The sequence below is a fragment of the Nothoprocta perdicaria genome, unplaced genomic scaffold (assembly GCF_003342845.1).
Source record: "Nothoprocta perdicaria isolate Ctin4 unplaced genomic scaffold, notPer1 scaffold_27, whole genome shotgun sequence".
NCBI classification, from domain to species: Eukaryota; Metazoa; Chordata; class Aves; order Tinamiformes; family Tinamidae; genus Nothoprocta; species Nothoprocta perdicaria.
This window is the reverse complement of record NW_020455499.1, coordinates 2,484,901-2,505,132: the sequence shown is the minus strand read 5'-3', so window position 1 is coordinate 2,505,132 and position 20,232 is coordinate 2,484,901. Positions and strand designations below refer to the sequence as shown.

Sequence of the window (20,232 nt, the reverse complement as noted above, 5' to 3'; positions counted from 1 at the left end):
CAGAACTGCTATGCTTTTGAACAAATGTGTTTTTATCCGTAAGAAATAGTATGTGAGCTAAGACAGTGGCACCAGCCTTGTGGTCCTGCTCACCACAGCTGCACACAAGTATACATAAGCTTTTGAATCAATAGAAATAGTCAAAGTTATTTACAGYTGAAGACTGGTTCAGTCAAAAATGAAGGATTTATAACTCTAACAAAAATAAATCATGACTTTATTATTTAAAACATACTGAATACAAATAGAATTATGAACTGTTTCACAGAACAGGCATGGATAGCTAAATATTTTTTAGTAACAATGCCATTAGCATGCCCTAGTTAGCACCAAATCAAGAAGCAGAAAAAAAATTATATATAAATTAAACATTTTGTATATCCACAGTGAGGGAGAATAAATCAGTATTATAACATAAAACATCATATGTAGTCTGCCCAAACCTGAAATCCAAACATCAGATAAAATAAATGCTGATTAGAAGACCCCAAAGAAAATTCAAGATCTGCTCACAGGATAGTATTAAAAAAATACAAGTTATAAAGATGCCATTGAGATCTATAAATTGATAAGCTGTCCAAGGAACACAAAGCACAACTAGTCAGATAAATTACTGTCATACACAGAACAGTGTCTCACACACAGTGAGTCTACTGGGATCACCTGCTCTATCCCTGGATATAAATGGCAGCAAGAGTTATTTGACTGGGAGCACAGCCATTAGAAATCGACCTTAATGATATTCTCATTTTCATTCACAAAATGATTTTGATATTGTGATTTCTGTCAAGTGTCATCTATTCTAAAGTAATTGATCAGAGTTGTCAATATCAACTTTTCTTTTTTTTTTTTTTCTTTTTTTTTTTCCTTGTCTAAATCAATGGGGAAAAACAAAAATAATGAGACAGAAGAAAGGTGAAAGTAGGCGACTACTCCAGGAAGTGTAACATTCTGAAGGATTCTAAGGATCCTTGAAAGTGCTTATAAAAGAAAGAGATGCTGAAWATTACAGGTGTTCTTAAAAAGTAACATTACACACTGCCTCATAGGCAGGATGCTGCGGATTTATGTTTAGAAAAAGTTAAGAATCACAGGACATCACGATTTCAGCCTGTGGCTTCCACTGATCTGTTTACTTTCTATGTGATTCATCCTCACTTTCCACARAAAGGACTTCACGGCTATTAATATTTTTGCAGAACAATTGTTCTCGGTAAAAAATGTCTAAGAAAAAAGGCTTAGAGAAGTAACAAGTTTCCAGAAAAGCAAATAAAATAACATTTTGCATTGAACACATTGCTTTGCACAGTTTCATTTCATTTTGGTCTCTAAGTGAATCAGGTYAAAATATCACCCGTATCTGAGAAAAATCCAGGTTCAACTGCTAGCAATCCTAACAAACACCGTTCATATTTTAATTTTCATATGCAGCAAGCTCTCATCCTCTGCCTCTGTGACTGATGCTACTGAAACATTCAGTTTGCCTTTTTTCAAAAAACTCCTGAAAAGTCATTTCACAAATAAATCCTCTTACACAGCAGCATACTTACTAACTCATATTAATGTCTTACTTGTCATTTCTTTCTGACTGCCTAATTTATTTTAGTAAATGAAATAGTATCATAAATACTATTCTATAAATAAGAAACATCTTAAAACAGTATTTCGGAGACAGTTCACTAATATCCTTGCTCTCAGACTCACAACAGTCATTTGTGACTTTCCAAACAGATGAAAGCAGTCATGCTGACTTATAAAAATCTAAATTGCTTAGAACCAGTTGATTTAGAGTGCATCTCTCTTTGTGATAGCTAAGTAATGCAGCAATCAGCAGAGATGCTCATAAAAATATCTTGCACTATTACCAAGAATAACTCAATTTTCTGCAAAATACCATCACCAAATATCCTTCTGTTCAGACATGGAGCAGCTGATTTTATTGACATTCAGAATATGCTGAAGGGACCCATACCGAGAGTTATGTGGCTGAGACAAAGATCAATTTATTAGGAATGACAGGATTTGATAACGGGTTGTTAATTAGTAAAAATGTAAGCTGATTGAATTGCACATTTGGTGCAAATTTGGCATTGATGGAATAGATAGCCTTTGTTTTGCATTTAGTTATTAAAGAAAATCCATCTGCCATTGCAGAAAGAATATTCTCCATTTATTTAGAAAGAAAAAGACCTTTTATACTTCTCTTTGTCAGTTCACATAGAGAGAGAGCCTTATAGATGTTTGTCCTTTTATACTATAATACTACTTTTTTCTTTTTTTTTTTTTTTTCCAGGAGCAAATTTATGTACTTACCACAGGATGTCATTTCATCCGTTTCATCACCACAGTCATTCTCCCTGTCACAGAGCCATGATGTTGGAATACAGCGTCCATTCCCGCAAGAAAACTGGTCAGCCTGACATGTTCTTGCTGTCAAGACAAAACACTCCAAAAATGCAAGGGAAGTGGAMTAAATCTGCTAGGTCACTCAGTGCATGTCTGTGCACAGGAGCTCTAAGTCCAGAGGGTGTCTGCTGGCCTGGCTGCTCATTATAGTTGACCTAACAGTATTGCCCTTTCCCTCTGACTGCAGAAAAAAAAATGAAGTTATTTAAAGGACTGTGCTCTAGTCCTGTATTTTATAATTCTCAATAATTTCTCTAGCAAATTCAGTTATAAGTTGTACATGCAATCATACAAAATTCGGTGATGAAAGAGCATTCGTGCTTCATAAAATTACAATAATGCTGAAGTTGAAGTAAATAAAAAACATGGCATAAAGATACCTAGGCTACAACAGGAAGCTTAACTTGCTCTTTTCTGTGTAACTTGCATTTTATAACTTAAACAGTCTAATGACACTCACATTTAGAAGGAAAAATTAGCATGCGTTTGGTCATACTGTTCTTGGAATTTTTGCATTTGAAAGAATCTGGTAAGCACCCATTAAGGTAAAGGATAGGTGGTCTCTCTTTTGAAGAAATAAAGACCACTAAAAGAAATTATACTGTGCAACCACAAATGATTTTAGAAGGCAATGAATTGTAAAATTTGAATAAAAATCTACCTGACCTAAAGCTGACAGTACTTAAAAGCTATTTTATTCAAGATATCTGCCCATAACTACAAGGTCAGAGACAGTGACATAGAGTTTGATTGTACATTTAAGCTTTTGAAGTTTGTCTATTCATATGTGAATTCCCCAATTAAATATATACAGATATAAAAAAGATGAATACATTAGAAATTCCACTAATCAAAAGACTATTTAAGTGTGTGTATCAGCTTGTACATCTCATGTATCAAGGCATTTAATGATTGTTTAGCATAATCTACTGATCAGCCTTAAATATCAGTTCCCTACAAGCAAAGAACAGATTTGCAACTCCTAGATTTATCGTAGCGGAATCAGCAAACTATATTGGTCTGGAAATCTCCTTAAAAACCCAATATACAACCAATAAATTACAAACACAAAACAATTTCCAAGGTATCAAGGGGAAATTGAATAAATAATTATACTTTTGTCAGCATAAAATAGAATTTACTACTGAGATGACACTCTTCGCAGCATGCTTACAAACCAAATTCTAACTGCTAATAATAATTTAGCAGGGACAAGTCTGTACCCAAGCAGTGCTTTGACAGTCAAAACATATGGAGAGATTAAGTGCTAAATTAATTCAGAAAGCACAGTCAAGCACTGGGCTTAAGTAAAATGGAATTTGCATTCCAACCTTAGTGGTAAGAAAATATGAATTAGTTTCAAGTGGCAATAATCAGATTACCAATAGCAGACTTGTTTGGTGCAGTTCAAAGCAGACTTGAATTGTTTATTGAACTGAACTTAGAGAAATATGCACAGTCAAATGAAGTTTTTACCTGCACAGGTTTTATTTGATTCATCTTCATTRTTACCGCAGTCATTAGCTCCATCACAAAGCCATCTCTTGGGAATGCAGCGGTTATTCTGGCACTTGAATTGGTCAGCAGGACAACTATGATTGACTGAGGGGAGAAGAGGGAAAAAAACAAAACAAAATAAAACAAACAAACAAACAAAAAAGCTTTTCCTTAGAAAATAATATGAGAAAAGCAGGTGTAAATAATATATTGAATGTATTTCCCCATGATGATTAGTATTTACTGGTGTCATGGATATTTTTTGCCAGTAGTTATAATTACCATGACAGAGAAATCATTCAGCACACCGGTCTTAAAGGACAGGATAAAAAGTAGTAGGACTTTACAAGTACAGATAAAAAGATGCTTGATCGACATGGATAAAGCCCCAGTTCCCAATGTTTTAATGAAATGCAAGGTTTCACCCTATGTGTTTCACRTATAGTATAGAGCAAACTCTTAATATTATTTGAGTTATATCAGTTAATACTAGCTGAAAATAAAATTATAACCATGCAACAGCTTGTTTTTGGTTTGTTTTTTTGGATGACAGAAATGGAGATTTACAGTTCAAAACTTCAGATGAATAATACTGCATATAAATGATATGCTAGTTTAGTCCTAATAAATCCCATAAACTAATATTTCAATTGTTCATTTCAACAACATTAATATATATATTCTTGCAATTCTGTAACTCAGAATGCTGATACGGCTTGAACAAGCAAACAGCTTGTAGCTGCAACAAGCAAGTAGCTGCTTACTTGGACAAAACGTAGGTTTGTGTGCGCATGTGTTCCTATAAACATATATAAATAATCTGTCAGAACAGGAACTATCATGATTTAAGAGTACTCATAATTTAGTACCTATTTGTGCCCATGCTGCCTAATATCTATTTAATTATTACCAACAATATGCTTATTCATATCAGTAATATGAGTCTAAATGTAATTATAGTAAAACACCACCGACAAACAACAGACTATTCTTATATGACTATTAATTTTAAACAGAAGTAAGAAAATATTGAAGATTTTGGTCAAACCTACAAAAATTCTTTTACATATCAAATGTTCAGTGGCCTGTGTAATACAACAACAGATTCCTGGGAGATGAGAACAGCAGGCTATCTACCTAACTCTGTTTCATCCATTTCATAAATCCATTAAAAATTCACTTAATTTAAAATGTGGAAGTCCTTTTCCAACACACYAGCATTTACTGGGTGTGATAAAGATGCACAGCTCCAGTACCCAGGGGCTGGAAAAGTTYTTCTAATCAAAATCACTGTTGGCTTCATTTCTACAAGTTGTACCTTCTTCCATGGTAGCAATGGACCAGGAAACATTGTCCTAAATGCATTAAATTAGACAAGGATTCACAAAACACTTCTAAAACTTTACTTATGATTAAGATGTAACTACAAAGTTTCACATGCTTGTTTCATGCTCTGTCCTTTCTCCAACACCTACTAAAAGGAGCTGAAAGAAATCTACTTAGGATCATCTGGAAGTGAAGAGGAATTATTAACTTTTTTTTAGTATCTTTTTATTCAAATCCTACCCTGCGATTGGTCAGGTTAGGAATTTTTTTTTTTTTTTTTTCATGACAAAAAACAAAACCACTGGAATTGAAAAGATAAAAAGGAGATTTGAGAATAGAATATTTAAAAACAAGAAAAAAAAAGATATGTGCTTTAATGTTTAATGTTTAAAATCACAAATGCTGTTGGATCCATCATTTGCTGTCAAGCCCACTTTTCTATTCTGTATAGATAAAACATAAAAAAATCCTTGAATTCATACTTATAAATTGATAGTAATCTGTCCATAAAGATATAGCAACATGAATAAAAATATTGAAGCTAACAAGAAAAGGCCTATTTCACAACAGATTTAAAATAAATATAAATCCCTACTGAACTGCAAATGAAGATGACTTAACACGACCTCTTGTGAGTCATTACATTAATCAGCTTCTAGAGGTCACCATGCAATTACTAATTAATGCTAAATGAAACAGTATGTCTCCATTTTTTCCTGAATCTAATTGTATACATCAAGGCTATAAGTAATCTTTAATGTCAATAAGGCAGAATTAGCCAAAATGATTTATTTAAACCAYGTATTGTATGTATCTACTTTAAATATGTTAATTTCTGGGTAACCTATACATAGATGAAGAATGCATCTTTTCCTCAGCAGAAATAACTACCTATTCCTGAAGGCTAGGAAATTTGTTACTCTACTTGTCACTTAAATTAGACTATTTTTAACATTTTGCACAGACCTAAAATTTGTACCTGGTACTGACACATGAGTCTACACAACTGTGGGCTAACAAGATTTTTCAGACATATTTTCATTTAAAAATAAAAAAGCAGACCTTTACTAAGATATTGCTTTTAACTGCTCAAGATAATAAGACCACATTGATTTGAACTATCCAGAGCCCTGCCCAAAACTCAAAATTTGGTCCCAAACAGTCACTGTATCTTTGGAGTGTTAGGTATTTATCTGAATACTCAGAATGACAGGCAGAAGGATTTTTTCAGCATGCACACAGAATACATATTTGATTTCCATTCATTCAAAACCATGCCAGTACAGGTGTATTTATTAGCAGGGAATATATGCATGAGAAAAGCAAGGCAGCATTTTTAAAGGGAGAGAAAAATAAAGGAGAGAGAAATATTAGTGTTTGCATGAATCAGACTGTGGGTGTGTAGGCACAAAAGAAACACTTAAGTGCCATGGCTTGATGGCACTCATAGCACACTTATATGCAGCTTCTAAAAAATCCAGATCAGGAGGAAAGCAAAGGAGAGTCTAAAACCAGGTTACACAAAGTGCAGACTGAAGCCATTGAGCGATGACACTGGGAAGATAAAAAGCAGGCTTGGTACTGAAAGACATTCAAATAAAGTGACAGAAGACGATCAGCATCAGATCCTGAAGGGCAATAGAAGAAACATTCAGGACTGAGCACATGGTTACTAAATTTAGACGGATCCAGGAGAAATGACCAGGGTTCAATTGTCAGCATCACTTGTCCTCCATATCACTTGCAAATAATACTGGAGAATAATGCTGGAATTTCAAGGTATGTGTGAATGAAATCAGTTTTGGCTTAAAAGAATAATGACCTTCCCCTTATACGGAGCCTAGTATTAAACTCTATCTTGCTGCTAAAAGATTGCTATTTCCTTGAAGAAAAATGCCATTATTTTCCTAAATATAAAATGAAGTAAACAGATAAACAAAACAAAATAGAGTAAGAAAGGGATTAGAGATACAGGTTGCTAAATGCTTAACCAAAATATTATCCTACAATGAGTAAAGATCTAGACAACTTGTGTAATATTKCTAAAACTGCATATTAATTTCAGTGACCATAGATACTACATCTGTTGTTAAGTCAGGATGAACATTTAGGTTGCAAAGGTGAAAATGCAGCACACTGTCAAATACAGTGAGAAAAAGCTCAAGARTGAACAGACTATCTCACAAACACATTTTTTTTCCAGATGTACAAAATAAGACTCACTGAAAACTAGAAATGCTTAAGAAAAATACATGAATTGCAAACAGAAAAAAAATCAAGAATATTTAACAGAGGCAACACAAGCATTTACCCACAGCATGCATTCAAGTTTGCCTAAAATACATATAATTCAAGTAACATTAAGTCCTCTAGCTTTGGCAGAAAATGCTTGCATTTATAGGGAAGTGTTTTCTACAAACAATAACAAGGCACTGTAAGTTATCATGTTTTTAGTCAAACTTCAGTAATTTGGATTTGTCTAACTTATAAGAGCGTGAGTGAAATTACACTCTGTTTCCAAGGCACCTTAAGAGACCCTAAGGAGACAAGCTGTACATTATAACATCATGTCAGATATATTTCCACTAACAGAAGACATACAGATACTGTCTTTTTGAAAAATATTTTATGATTTTTGAGAAGCAAACCACCTTCTTTGCACTTCTATCTGGTTCCACATATCCCCTCTACAATACAGAAGTAAATGAGTGAAGCTTTTAGGCATCTTGGAATCTTGCACTCTACTTTCTTGGACTGTCTTCAAGACATCATTGCCAACAATCAATGAAGTGTTTAATAACATTATGCTCAGTAATTGTCTGTTGTGCAGTTAAATCTATTGTCTTCATTTTGCAAGCAATAATCCTGTCCGTGCAGGTGACATCAAATTAAGGGACTARGTGTTGCAGATGAGAACAGAGCTGTCATTCAGAGGGACCTAGGCAGGYTGGAGGAGTTGGAATCTCAGGAAATTCAACAAGAACAAAGGCAAATAATTGCCTGGATACAGGAAGGTGCTGGCTCTGGGGAAAAGGACCTGGGGCTCCTGGTTGAGAACAAGCTGAACAAGGGCCAGCAGCGTGTCCTGGCAGCACAGAGGCTGACAGCACCCCTGCTGGGTGACTAGCACATGAATTCTCAGCATTATTTCTTTTGTTTGACTTCATTCAGCCTTCACATTTAACACAGACTTCAATTATCAGAATCAACATTTTGAGAATAAATTACGAGTTGTGGTTTAAAATGTACAAGAGCACATACAGCAAGCATCTGAATGTTCATCACTGCCATCGAGACAGTCGTCGTCTCCGTCGCAGCGCCAGCGATCCTGGATGCAGCGCTTGTTGCTGCACTGAAACTGCTCCGGTTTGCATAGCTGCGGCAGCACCTCTCCAGGTTTAACTAAGAAAAACATCCAAGAAAATGGAACAATACATTAACAGATGCAAATTCTTTTGCTGTCAGTCTTCAGAATAGTTTGCAGTAAACTTCTTATATCTAAAGTAATTCCATCAGCCGCCTCTAGCAGCACATATATCCAAGTGTACAGTTAAGGGAATGTATTTTTAATAAAATTCAAATTAGAATGCCACTCAAAATGTTGTTTAAATTCATGATCAGACAGCACACACTAGAAACGCTCATTTAAAGTAATTGTAATAGCTCATTGACAATGAATGGAAAATGTTTTTACAGACACAGACCAAATTCTGATGCTAGTTAAAGAGCCAGGAAATGACTGCCGCAAAATTGATCTCTGGATCCAAGCAACAACTCAAAACCACCTAGATTATGCACTGGTATAGATTCAGAAGAAGAGGAAGGATTCAATCTACTGAGGTACAGTTAAACAGCAAGCTACAAGTTAACAGATAAATCCAGGCAGATCTATTCCTCAGCACAATATCCAGCATGTTCCATGTGCAAATACAACCCAGTAGTCTCTAATCCTGTCAGGAACAGCAAAGTCTGTGGAAAAAGCCAAACATCAAAGAGAGTTGGGAAAGTGCAGGAAACCTGCTTCATTTAGATCTGAAAATATCTAACCTGTTTTCCTAATGTTTACAAACCACCCTACGAGCCCAACGCCCACATTTCCAAGCTTTACACTGAAATAAATAGGTGTCTTTGGGAGCTGTGATGGATTTGCAAGGTGTGCACTTGGGTAAAGCTCTCCAGGACTGTGAAGTCAATAATGCTCAACACATTATATGATAATCCTGTCACTTTACTCAGCACTCCTACAGCTATACCTGGAGACTGATCCAAGCATCCAAGAAGATACTTGTTATGTTAATTTGATATGCAAGTTCTAGACACAACACTCAAGAAATGTGTAAATCAGAGAGAGAATTTTGAATAAATTATAAATAAGAAGTCTAAATATTTAGAAATTTACCTATATAAAATGTATTTTCTAAGAAGAAAGAGAATGCAAGATTTGAATCATCAATGTCAGGAGTTATTATATATAAAACTATATGTTTGAGATGCTTTATGAACAATTTCGGCATTAGGACTTGCTATGACAGATTTCTTTTTAAAATATATAGTCCTTGTAGCGTTCCGAAACCAGTTAATATGGACTTTTGACATATCTGATATTCTATAAGATACAAATGAGTCCTGTGATGTATTTCCATGTTTTATCGTATCAGACATCATGAAACATTTTCCAATGCATTTCCAATGCATTTCCATTCTCAATATTATATACTTAACACTTTGTCTTTTTAAAATCTTTACTACTTTTACCAATATGTCTTCAAATAGAAAATTTATTCAAGAAATAGCTGTGTCTCCTATAGAACTACAAGAAGCCTCGAGCAAGCTTCCTTTTTTGTTTTATTTCAGATCTAACTTTATCTCTTAAAAGTAATACCAATCTCAATATTCATTACAAARTCTTACTCGTGCAGGTTGTGCTGTTTTCCTCCAAAAGCTGATTATCAGCACAGGCACAAACTCTGCCTCCAGGAATGGCTAAACAAAGAGTGCTGCAGCCTCCATTATTCACACGACAAGCATTATCACCTGTAAAAGTGACAAAAAAAAAAAGACATAAAATATTTACTGATTCTAAAAGGGCAGGGGCATAAACAAGACACTATCCAAATCTGAAGATACAAAAATATATCTAAATTTTATTTACAGGAACAAAGTATCTCTGAATAGGTTCTCTAAATCTTAAATAAATAATAATCATTGTTTTAATATACTGTCCATTATTATAGCTGAGCAAAGCATATACTACAGTTGTACCTACAATAAGTGACATTCCTACAAATGGCGACTTTTTATTTATTTTTGTTTCGCATATGACACTAAATATAACAAAACTGCCATCATCTAAGCGGCTCACATTTTCTATAAGAATTGGAAATTGTTCTTCATGTGCAAAATGATACCCTAATCTGCCCGMTGTTCGAGATCTGACTCTACATAAGAGCAGCAGAGTAAGTTGCATGGTGCTAAAGAATACCTGAGATGGTGAAGAAAAGTACCAAAAGGAAAAGACAGGCAGTATCCATGATCTTATTTGAGAAAAGGTGAATTCAACATTGTCTTTTATGTACATAAGACATTGCAAACACATACCATCTGTTGTACTTTATATCTTCTCAATATGTCTTTCTCACACAAGGAAAGTGGTAATAAAGATAGTGTAAAATCACATAAAAATGCAATTTGATATAAAATTATTACAATTCATTTTTAATAAATATGAACAATCTCAATATCAATAGACAGAAGCCCTGAAAAGTGTCTTTGTCATGCTATAATGCACACCTTTTTTTCAGATAGCATTCTCAAAACATAGGAAAAATTGAGAGATAATATCCTTCTTAAATAGACCTTTGGAGAAACTCTGTCTTCTTAATACCTTGCTGCTTACGTGGATCATAAATCTGGAGCCCAAACAAAGGTGGTCTCTCACTTCTCAGCAGTGTCACGTTCTTTGTAACCAGGTCCAGCTGGAAAATAGACCCATTCATATAATCTGTCCAGTAAATATAGTTGCCATGATGCGAAAGTCCAAATGGGTGATTCAAATCTTTTCCATTGTAGACTACCTGCAATTAGTGTTAAATGAGTATTCCTGAGTTAAAATGATTATTAACTTTTATCAGCGTACATTTCAGAGAGCATAAAATAGGGGGGAAAAATGAGAGAAGTACTTATCTCTAAACATGCAGATTTTAAGCAATAAAAGCAAAGAAAGATTGGAAAATTATGCTATTTGCCACCATCAATAGTCAGCTTCAGAACACCTCATATATTCCTATCAAGTGGTCCTTGTCAGGTAATGCACAAGAGTGCTGGTAACTACGCAATCATTATGTTCAATAAATATCTAACTTTTTTTCCTCAGAAAGGGGCGTGTTTACATAAACTTACGTATTCCTAAGAAAAAAAAAGTGCATTTTCTGTAGGAGCGAGCTGGCTCTTCTAGCAAGCTAGGAAAGCAATCACTAACCACTAAAACAATCTCTCTCTTCATTTTTGACTGCACTTTGTTGAGTGTTTCCCTGCTGCACGCTACACCCAGGGCTCAAAGAGTGCCTTGAGGTTCCCAGGAAGCACCCTAAGCAGTTAAGCTAATAAAGCCTCTCTGTGGCAGAGCCAAAGGCACGTGTTCAGCTTCTTTCTCTGCTTTGTAGCTTGGTGGCTCAGCCAAAATGCAACTCATTGGCATACGAGAAAAAGCACTTAAAAAACAGCAACAAGAAACCTTTGTCAGGCTGTAAAGTGAAGACAAAAAATTTAATCTATACCACGTCCTCTCAAGGGAAATTTTAATCTACACTATGTTCTCTTTTCAATGAGGTGACACTGGACATGCAGTGGGTTACTCAGCCTTTTATAAACTTGAAAAGTATTTTTAACATAACACATTGAAGTTCGGGGAAGAGCATGCCGGTGGCAAAACAGCAGTCTTTCTTTTACCTTTCTCTCAGTTCCATTCAAAAATATCCTTTCAATGTGATCATAATAGGCATCACACCAGTATAACACATCAGCATTGTAGTCCAGAGTGAGACCATTTGGCCAGAGCATCTTTGATGTTACAAATATCTGCCGACTGTGGCCGTCCATCCAAGCCTTCTCAATTCTTCCCACGCTGTCATCTATTTCATCCTCTTCCCAGTCCGTCCAATACATCCAGCTGGGAAATTATAAAAATGAACATTTAGGAAGCATTTTAACCACCTGAGTTATATACTCTAAGTCTGTAAGGAATTTTGCAACCCCACAAGTACAACACTCTTTTGCATGTTTCTTTCCACTATTTCTGCCATTTCTAAGTGGATTATGCCTTATAACATGAGAAAAATCCTTTTTTATTAAATGCCATTTCAGTAGCATCCAGTACAGAYATAATGACCTATATGAATACCTAATGGGTTAATTGACATGAAAAATGAAGTGAAATTATTCAGGCTCTTGCTTAATCACAACAAAATTATGTTTTTTTTTAAAAACCAACAACTACTGATTTTGTCCCAAATTTCAAACTCGTAATTGGTTTTTTTTTTTGCTGAGTCTAATTTTCCTTTATGATGCAAATCTGTGGGGTTTTATTATTATTATTATTATTATTATTACACTTAATAGTACCAAAGCCGTTTCAATTCAGGAATTAATTGCACTCTAGTTTAATAACTACAGGTTAACCTTGACATTCTGAAAACTTCACATCCCATATGAAAGCAGCCAATTATTCTAAAACTATTATGTGCAGAATGTGCCTTACAAAAATATTTAGAAAAAGAAATATCTACAGAAAACACTGGAAAAACAACTAGTAAGAAGTTTTAGCATATTATATCCATAAGTTTTACCGTACACGGTGGAACAGTGTATATAACTCCATATTTCTTTTATTGTTTCTTTCCTTTTTTAATGAATCTGATTTTAAGCTTTTATTAAAAAATTGCTTGTGATAACTTTGATTTCAGTGATGTAAAAAACACAAATCTCACTTACAGGAAAACTGAAAGTGGCAAACATGCTAAGTTTCACCAGTTTGTGTAGGAAAACACTTTTAAGGTCGAATCTAGGATTTGGAATATTAAGCCTTAAATGAAAGAAAAATGTCATATAGATCTTATGGATCTTAAACATGTTATCTTTCTTATGAATATTACAGGTGCCATGGCTTTCTTAGAATTTATATGCCTTRCCTTTGATTTCACTGGATTTATCTTTCTAAAATTCTACAAACTTTTTGATATAAATTGTGCTATCTTTACCCACTTAACCTGTCTGTACTTTGACAAGTAAAGTATAGGAATGTTAATTCTAAGTCCACAAATGTTTCCAAAGAATATAAAGAGCTTCATTCAAAAATATTTTTGCTATCATATCATGTAAATGGTGCCAACCTGCTGGATGAATTTTATTCAAMACACTTTTATGTATAACCACCGTTTGATCAATTTGATTTTTATACAACACATTGCAGAATATAAAGAAAAAAACTGCATTATCACTACACAGGTCTACAGATATGCACAGGTGGTATTTGCTTCTTTTTAGATGTCTTCCAAGTCATACCAAAGTATTTTTTTTTTTTTATCTTTGTAGATATATATCAAGAATGCCAACCAGTTTTCCATCCATGATATTTATGGAATTTGTTGTATGGTTGACTCAAAAAAATCTAGGTTTAATCACAAAATCAGAAAATCTGTTGGTTCTATAAATCCAAGCAAAGACCCAGGTCAGTCAACTACTTATTTTATTGGAATTAAGAACACATTTTACAAATATTTTCATGATTTTTATAAAGCAATTAATGAGCTTTTTTTCCATTAACTTTTTGTCTATACTTATTCAAGGTAGCAGGTGGTTTGTTAAAACATGCTTACACTAATGAACATTTACATTAATATGTTTAATTATATCTCAGAAGGCACTTAGTGCTTCCAGACTGGTTATCGTAAGACTAATATTTTCTAAACACAATTAAAATGGCATAATAAATGCTCTCCTACAGGAAAAGTTTCTATGAGTAGTATAATCATGAAGGACATATTTCATGAGAAAAGTGTTTTATATGACAATTCTTTCGGGCAATACATCTAAAACATTTTATGCTGCATGTTTACTGAGCTGAAAAAATAAACAGAATAATTGTAGGTAAGGCTATGGTTTGTGGTTTGATTTTATGTTCCTGTGGTCCAACTTTGTAATTAATTACAGCCTTTCCATTTCCACTTCCATTTCTCAAAGGACAGATTCAAAAGTGAAAAACTGATAGCATAAATACATCATTGCACTACAAAAACACCAATCATCAGTCCATCCACACTAGAATTATCTACCTACATCTTTTGGTTACAATTTCCTGAAGAAATAGGTACCAGTGAATTTTTAGACCTACCACAGTTGCACCAGACTTATTTCCTGTTCTTATTACGTAGTCTATCATAATTAATTAATGTGAGAAATGAAAAGGAACTGCCTTGTTTAGCTTTTGTAAAGCAGAGTGTACAAGTGCATCTTTATAATCATTTTGAGAAACTGAGCATTATGGAGAGATAAATAATGGGGAACACTGCAAAGTTTACAGTTAATATTAAACAATTTAACATAGAAATATGAACAAGGCTGATTCACCTTTTGCTGTAACAAACTCTATGCATCACATCCAAATTAACTTGACACAGATCAGTATCTCGGCATATTCATTATTGTTATGCTTTCAGGAAGAATACTGGTTTACAGATATAGATTTACAGAATGACTTCTACTTGGACCTAAACATCCAGATCAAGCAAAATTAAATCCTGTATTTGTTTATAGTATAAAAACATGCAAAACATGTTGATGTCTTCTCCAAAATAACTACCAAGATGACAACAGGAAATGGCCTCAAGGTGGGCTAGGGGAGGCTCAGGTTAGATACCAAGAAAATTTTCTGCATGGAAAGAGTAGTCAAGCATTGGAAAAGGTTGTAGAGGAAAGTGGTGGAGTCACCATCCCTGGCAGTGTTCAAGAAAGGTGCAGATGAAGTGCTCAGGGACAGGAATGGTGATGATGGGTTTAGGTTGGACTTGATGATCTTGAAGGTCTTTTCCAACCATAACGATTCTATGATATATAAAAAAAAAATCTGCTTCATACCCATTGACAGGATCGACAACAATTCCTCTGGGATGGGACATGTCTCCCTCCAATAATGTTTTTCGACTCTGAGTGGCTTTTTCCAACCTGGCGACAGTGATCGTTTTCCTGTGGCCATCATTTGTCCAGTACAGGTTATTTCCAATCCAATCCACTGCTATGCCTTCCACATTATCAAGGTCTGTTAAAAAAATAAAAATAATAATAAAAAAAWWAAAAAAAAGTAAGAAGAGATTAAGGTTATGCTCATGTTATAAGTGTCAACTTATTTGTTAGTGTCAACAACAGACAATATAATGCAAATACAGCTAAATCAAATTATTTTCGCGAATTCAAATTATATATGCTGGAATATGATGTTAAAATTTGCTGTGTTTTTCAGAATTTTTCTTTGCTGAAAACACCTGCAAATGACAAAGACTGATCATAAAACTTCCATATAAAGCTGCAGATCTTCATACGYTAATTAGAGTTGGCAGTGGGCAAATCACCATGGAACAAAATCATCCTACCTAATTTTAACCCTAAAAAATAKTCTTCCCCAAGTCAAGAATAGTTTCCAAGACCTGCTCTCAGTATCACAGCCCAGTCTCTAAATTACTTTGTTTTTACCCAGACCTCAAATACAATTCATGTTAAAACAAATATGTAAAATATACATATATAAAAGTGCATTTGCATATACTTGTGCAACTATATTTGCAATAATCCTCATGGACACATTCCTTGGTCCACCATACACCAAAATGGGTCAACAATGTTCGTTTGATACAGCATGGGCATCTGCATTGTGTGCAAATCTCGGAGCTTTATGCTTTTTAATTCCATTGGAGAGTTTTTTCTCTGCAACCAAATCACCCRGCTATCACTATCATTAATTAATGATAGTGGCTCCTGCTGTTCTATTAACCCAAGTCTTTGGGTAAAAAACATGACTTTCTTGGTAGTTGAAGAAGCCTGTGCCAGAACAAGCACGTGTACCTGGATATTCATACTTAAAAAAAAAGATGATAAAAGATGATAAATTATCCTTTATTCATATTTGTATCACTTCCTCACTTCTGTTTTCAATTAGGGTCCCTCTCCATTTTATAATGAAATAATTCTGCATGTCCTACTTACTTTTCCTGGATCTTTTTTATTAAAACAATAATAAAAAAATCAGATAACAATATAATAGAGTCTGTTTTATTTGTTCATATCAAGCCTGGGCCTCAGGATTTGCAAGACCCATCTGAATTGCGATACTCCCCTCTACTTCCATTACAAAGAAGGTCAGAGTGGCTGAAGAGTTAAAAAAAAAAAAAAAAAAAAAAAAGTCCTCATTACTCTGGTGCCGCTCGAAAATGCGGGCTGTATTACTGGTTTGCAAGATGCACAATACTACTAAGGTGCAATTTCGGTGAGGGGAGTCATCAAGATCTGAAAAAGGGAATGTAAATTACTTTTTCTGTTCAGATTTATGCAGGATACGGTGCCTAGACTCAAACTTTCATCAGATTATTTCTTCCTCACTAGCAGTAGCATCACTTTCTAATCAAGAGTAAAGTCTCTTGAAATGCTTTGTCAGAACAAATATATGATACAGGGAGATTTTTTATCACAGTAAAGATCAAAAATTCATTAAGGTATTGCCATTTTCATTGAAATACTGATGTGACAAAACTCACTGATTCTGCTTAAATTCTGCTTATGCCAGATATGTCTTTAAAAATTGGCTAAACTGAACACACCTGTTTACTATTTGCATTATTATTTGAATTTAACTCAGTTTTCTTGCCAACAGGTTCACAATAACTCCTACAGTTCTAGTTTGGGCCATTCCAAAATGTTCATTTTGAACATTGTGCGACAGTGCTGTATTGTGATAGCCTAACATCTATGTCAGATCTCCCCACAATGCAATCAGTAAATCCTACTTACTAAGATTTGTAGATTTGTAACTCTTATACATTTTTTTTTTTTGATGTATGTCAGTGTATCAGTCACATTTTCCTTGAGACAAACTTTTCACCAACAATGTTCGCTAGACCCAGACACATTTGCTGGCTCTCCCTCCAATAATCTATCTTGCTCCCCCCTTTAAATAAAAGAATTAAAAAGAAAAGAAAAACAAGAAAAAGAAAAAAACTATTTTTTTTTTTTGTGATGCATTGGAATGTAAAGCTCTCCATCGGAGTCACAATATACATAACTTATTTGATGTAATACAAAAACTTTCAACTTACTACAACCTTTAGATAATATATGATGTGTCATGAGCAATATACAAAGATAAAATATGACAGTTTTACCCAATAAGTGAAATATTGGACTTCTTTTTATACACTTGGATGCAATAACAGCATCTGTAAAAGGTGCTGTTACAATCTCAGTAGCATTGAGCATTGTAACGTGATAAATTACTTCATGGCCTTTTTGCTGAACTGTGTTTTACAGTGRTTTACAAAACCACGGTGTTCCCTATCAAGTTAATAGAACTATAATGTCTGCCACTGCAAAATGCTTCATTTTTTCCTAGTTTTTATAAGTATTTTCTTTAAAGAAAAAAAGCATAGCAGAATTGGTTTCATATATGAGGTTGAAATATACTAAAATTATGATACAGACCCACATAGTATAGCAATCTTCAAAAATGACAAGAATCCGTCATATCTATAATTCGCCCTACTCAGCCAAGTATTTCAGAACTTACATTTTCAGTTTTTGAAACAGAAAATCTAAAGCAACTCAGGTTGCTTTGGGCTAATGAAGGTCATCTGATGACAGCTAATTAATACTTTTAAAACTGCTTTTCCCTCTACAACTGTTATCACTTTGGGCACAATGACAGTGGGTAAACAGCATATCTTAACAGAAATATACAGAGGAGATAATTTATTTTTGCTATCAAGGTAAGGATATATTTGTTACTACATAGAATTTTACAGGCCAAAGCTGCTCTACAGGATCAAACTCTGTTTAATACCCTTTCAAATGCCATTTGGCAAGAAAAATACAGCACTCAATGCAATTCTCAAAATCCTACTAGCATTTTACAATCCGCAATATGTGTCATCCACGTACCCACATCAATATCGAAAGCTTTATGCATACCTATTATTGCATCCACACCAATTTCTGCTACTGGCGAAGTTAAACCACCATCACAGTTTTGCTGCCAGTTTTGAGATAAGCCTTTCCATGGGCTTGCAAATACTTCCCAATACTACACAGCAGTTGTTTATTACCAGAAGTGAAGAATAAGAAATCATAGCTGAAAACTATAGGAGAAATCAAACTCCAGCAGCGCAAGGTGCTCAGCACTCGCGGTTCCCAGTCCACAGCTTCCAGGAGCAGGCTCTCCTGTAGGCAGACTGTAAYTATCGGAGCTGTGGTAGTGTTTGAGCTGGCATATCTGCTCTTACAAAATGTGATAGTCACAAAAAATGACAACTTCTAATCTAAGTGACACCTACCACAGATTGAGCTCCTTAGCAGCGTGCTGTGCAGAGCAAATATAAACCACGTCCTGACACACCTGTTTTCCTCTAGTAGCCCTCCACGAAGGACCGATTTAATCTGTCCCTGCTGAGTTCTTGAGAGCTGACAAGAATAAAAGCTGAGGTGCTACGGCTGGAGGCCATATTAATTTTTTAAATCATGAAAAATACATTAACAAGTGTTCTTTAAATGTACTTTAAAGTTAKGAAGCTATACCAAGTCGAATGTACAGCATGTAGGCTCGTGGGGAAGGACTGAGGGGAGATGCACAGTGATATACACATTTTTTTGTAAATATTATGTCCAACAATAACAGATCACAGAGGAGCTAAACCTCAAAACATCCCTGTATCCCTGCAAACTGGAGATACTGTCTCTGTGATGGTTGTCTGAAGCATGGGAAATGACTGCTAACAATGAATAAAAATCCCTGTTTGGAGCAATGTTATTATTTAGTCCAGTTACTTGTATTACCTCAAGCTTGAAGTAACAAATAAACAGATGGAGCTCTCTGAAGGCCAAGACAGATATGCACACTGCTTTCTGTCGAGCACCAGGAAATTATGGCTGTAAAAGAGATGTCAGCTGAGGCAGTGGCTACCTCCTGCTGAAGCAGTCTTTCATGGGAAGGATTCATGAAAAGAAAAAGGATGGGCAGGATGGAGATTTAATCATTCAAAACTATATTTAGTATCAAAAGATGTGAATCTACCGCAGAAAGAGTCTGTGAAGTCTGCAGGGAGGGTAGAAACTACTAAACTGCTGTTACTTGTTCCCTTGCTATGGACAGGTAGGGTAGGGACTACAATATAAAACTTCACAACAGAGCAACTTAACTTAGTATTTCTGGGCTCAYGAAATATGAACAGGGAGTTGTAAGAAAAATATTTCCAACTGTGCACAAGGTCTAGTTTGACTGTGTTTTCAATGGGATATTTAAGTAAAATGATCTATAGAGATRAGCTCAGCTTCTCCTTAGCGAGATTCTGTGGTTGTCACTATTAGGTAACGTTGCCTACCATCTTTGAGGATTGTTTCTCGCTCTGTGCCATCAATTTTCTGCCGTCCAATTAGGAAACTGGTAGTATCAGCAAAGTAAATGTAATTGGTCTCAGCGTGGAAGTCCAGAGCACGAGGATTGACCAGATTTTCTATAGGGATCATGTATTCGTCAGATACTCTGGTATTCAGGTCCATTCCTCGTATTATTCCTGGGCGTCCCTTTCCATAAAAAAGAAACAGTTCATTCTTTGGTCCTGCAAAAGAAAGATTACAAACATAAACAACTGATGTTGCCTAATCTTGTTTTACAGTGCATAATGTCACTGTTTAATTAAGTGGCATAACTAGTAGGGGAGCAGGAGTGCTACTCAATACCAAAAATTAAAT

At 34.8% G+C, this 20,232-nt stretch overlaps 1 protein-coding gene across 1 annotated transcript in view; it reads right to left on the bottom strand.

The window, feature by feature from the left end:
• Nucleotides 1–20,232, bottom strand: part of LRP1B (LDL receptor related protein 1B) — a 264,021-nt gene that overhangs the window by 184,654 nt on the left and 59,135 nt on the right. Inside the window, exons 9-16 of the mRNA XM_026040854.1 lie at nucleotides 19,863–20,099; nucleotides 15,361–15,541; nucleotides 12,178–12,397; nucleotides 11,114–11,303; nucleotides 10,141–10,263; nucleotides 8,491–8,631; nucleotides 3,883–4,008; nucleotides 2,314–2,430 (exon numbers count right to left, since the gene is read on the bottom strand). Coding sequence (XP_025896639.1) covers nucleotides 2,314–2,430; nucleotides 3,883–4,008; nucleotides 8,491–8,631; nucleotides 10,141–10,263; nucleotides 11,114–11,303; nucleotides 12,178–12,397; nucleotides 15,361–15,541; nucleotides 19,863–20,099 — 1,335 coding nt within the window. The remainder of the gene's footprint in view (nucleotides 1–2,313; nucleotides 2,431–3,882; nucleotides 4,009–8,490; nucleotides 8,632–10,140; nucleotides 10,264–11,113; nucleotides 11,304–12,177; nucleotides 12,398–15,360; nucleotides 15,542–19,862; nucleotides 20,100–20,232) is intronic.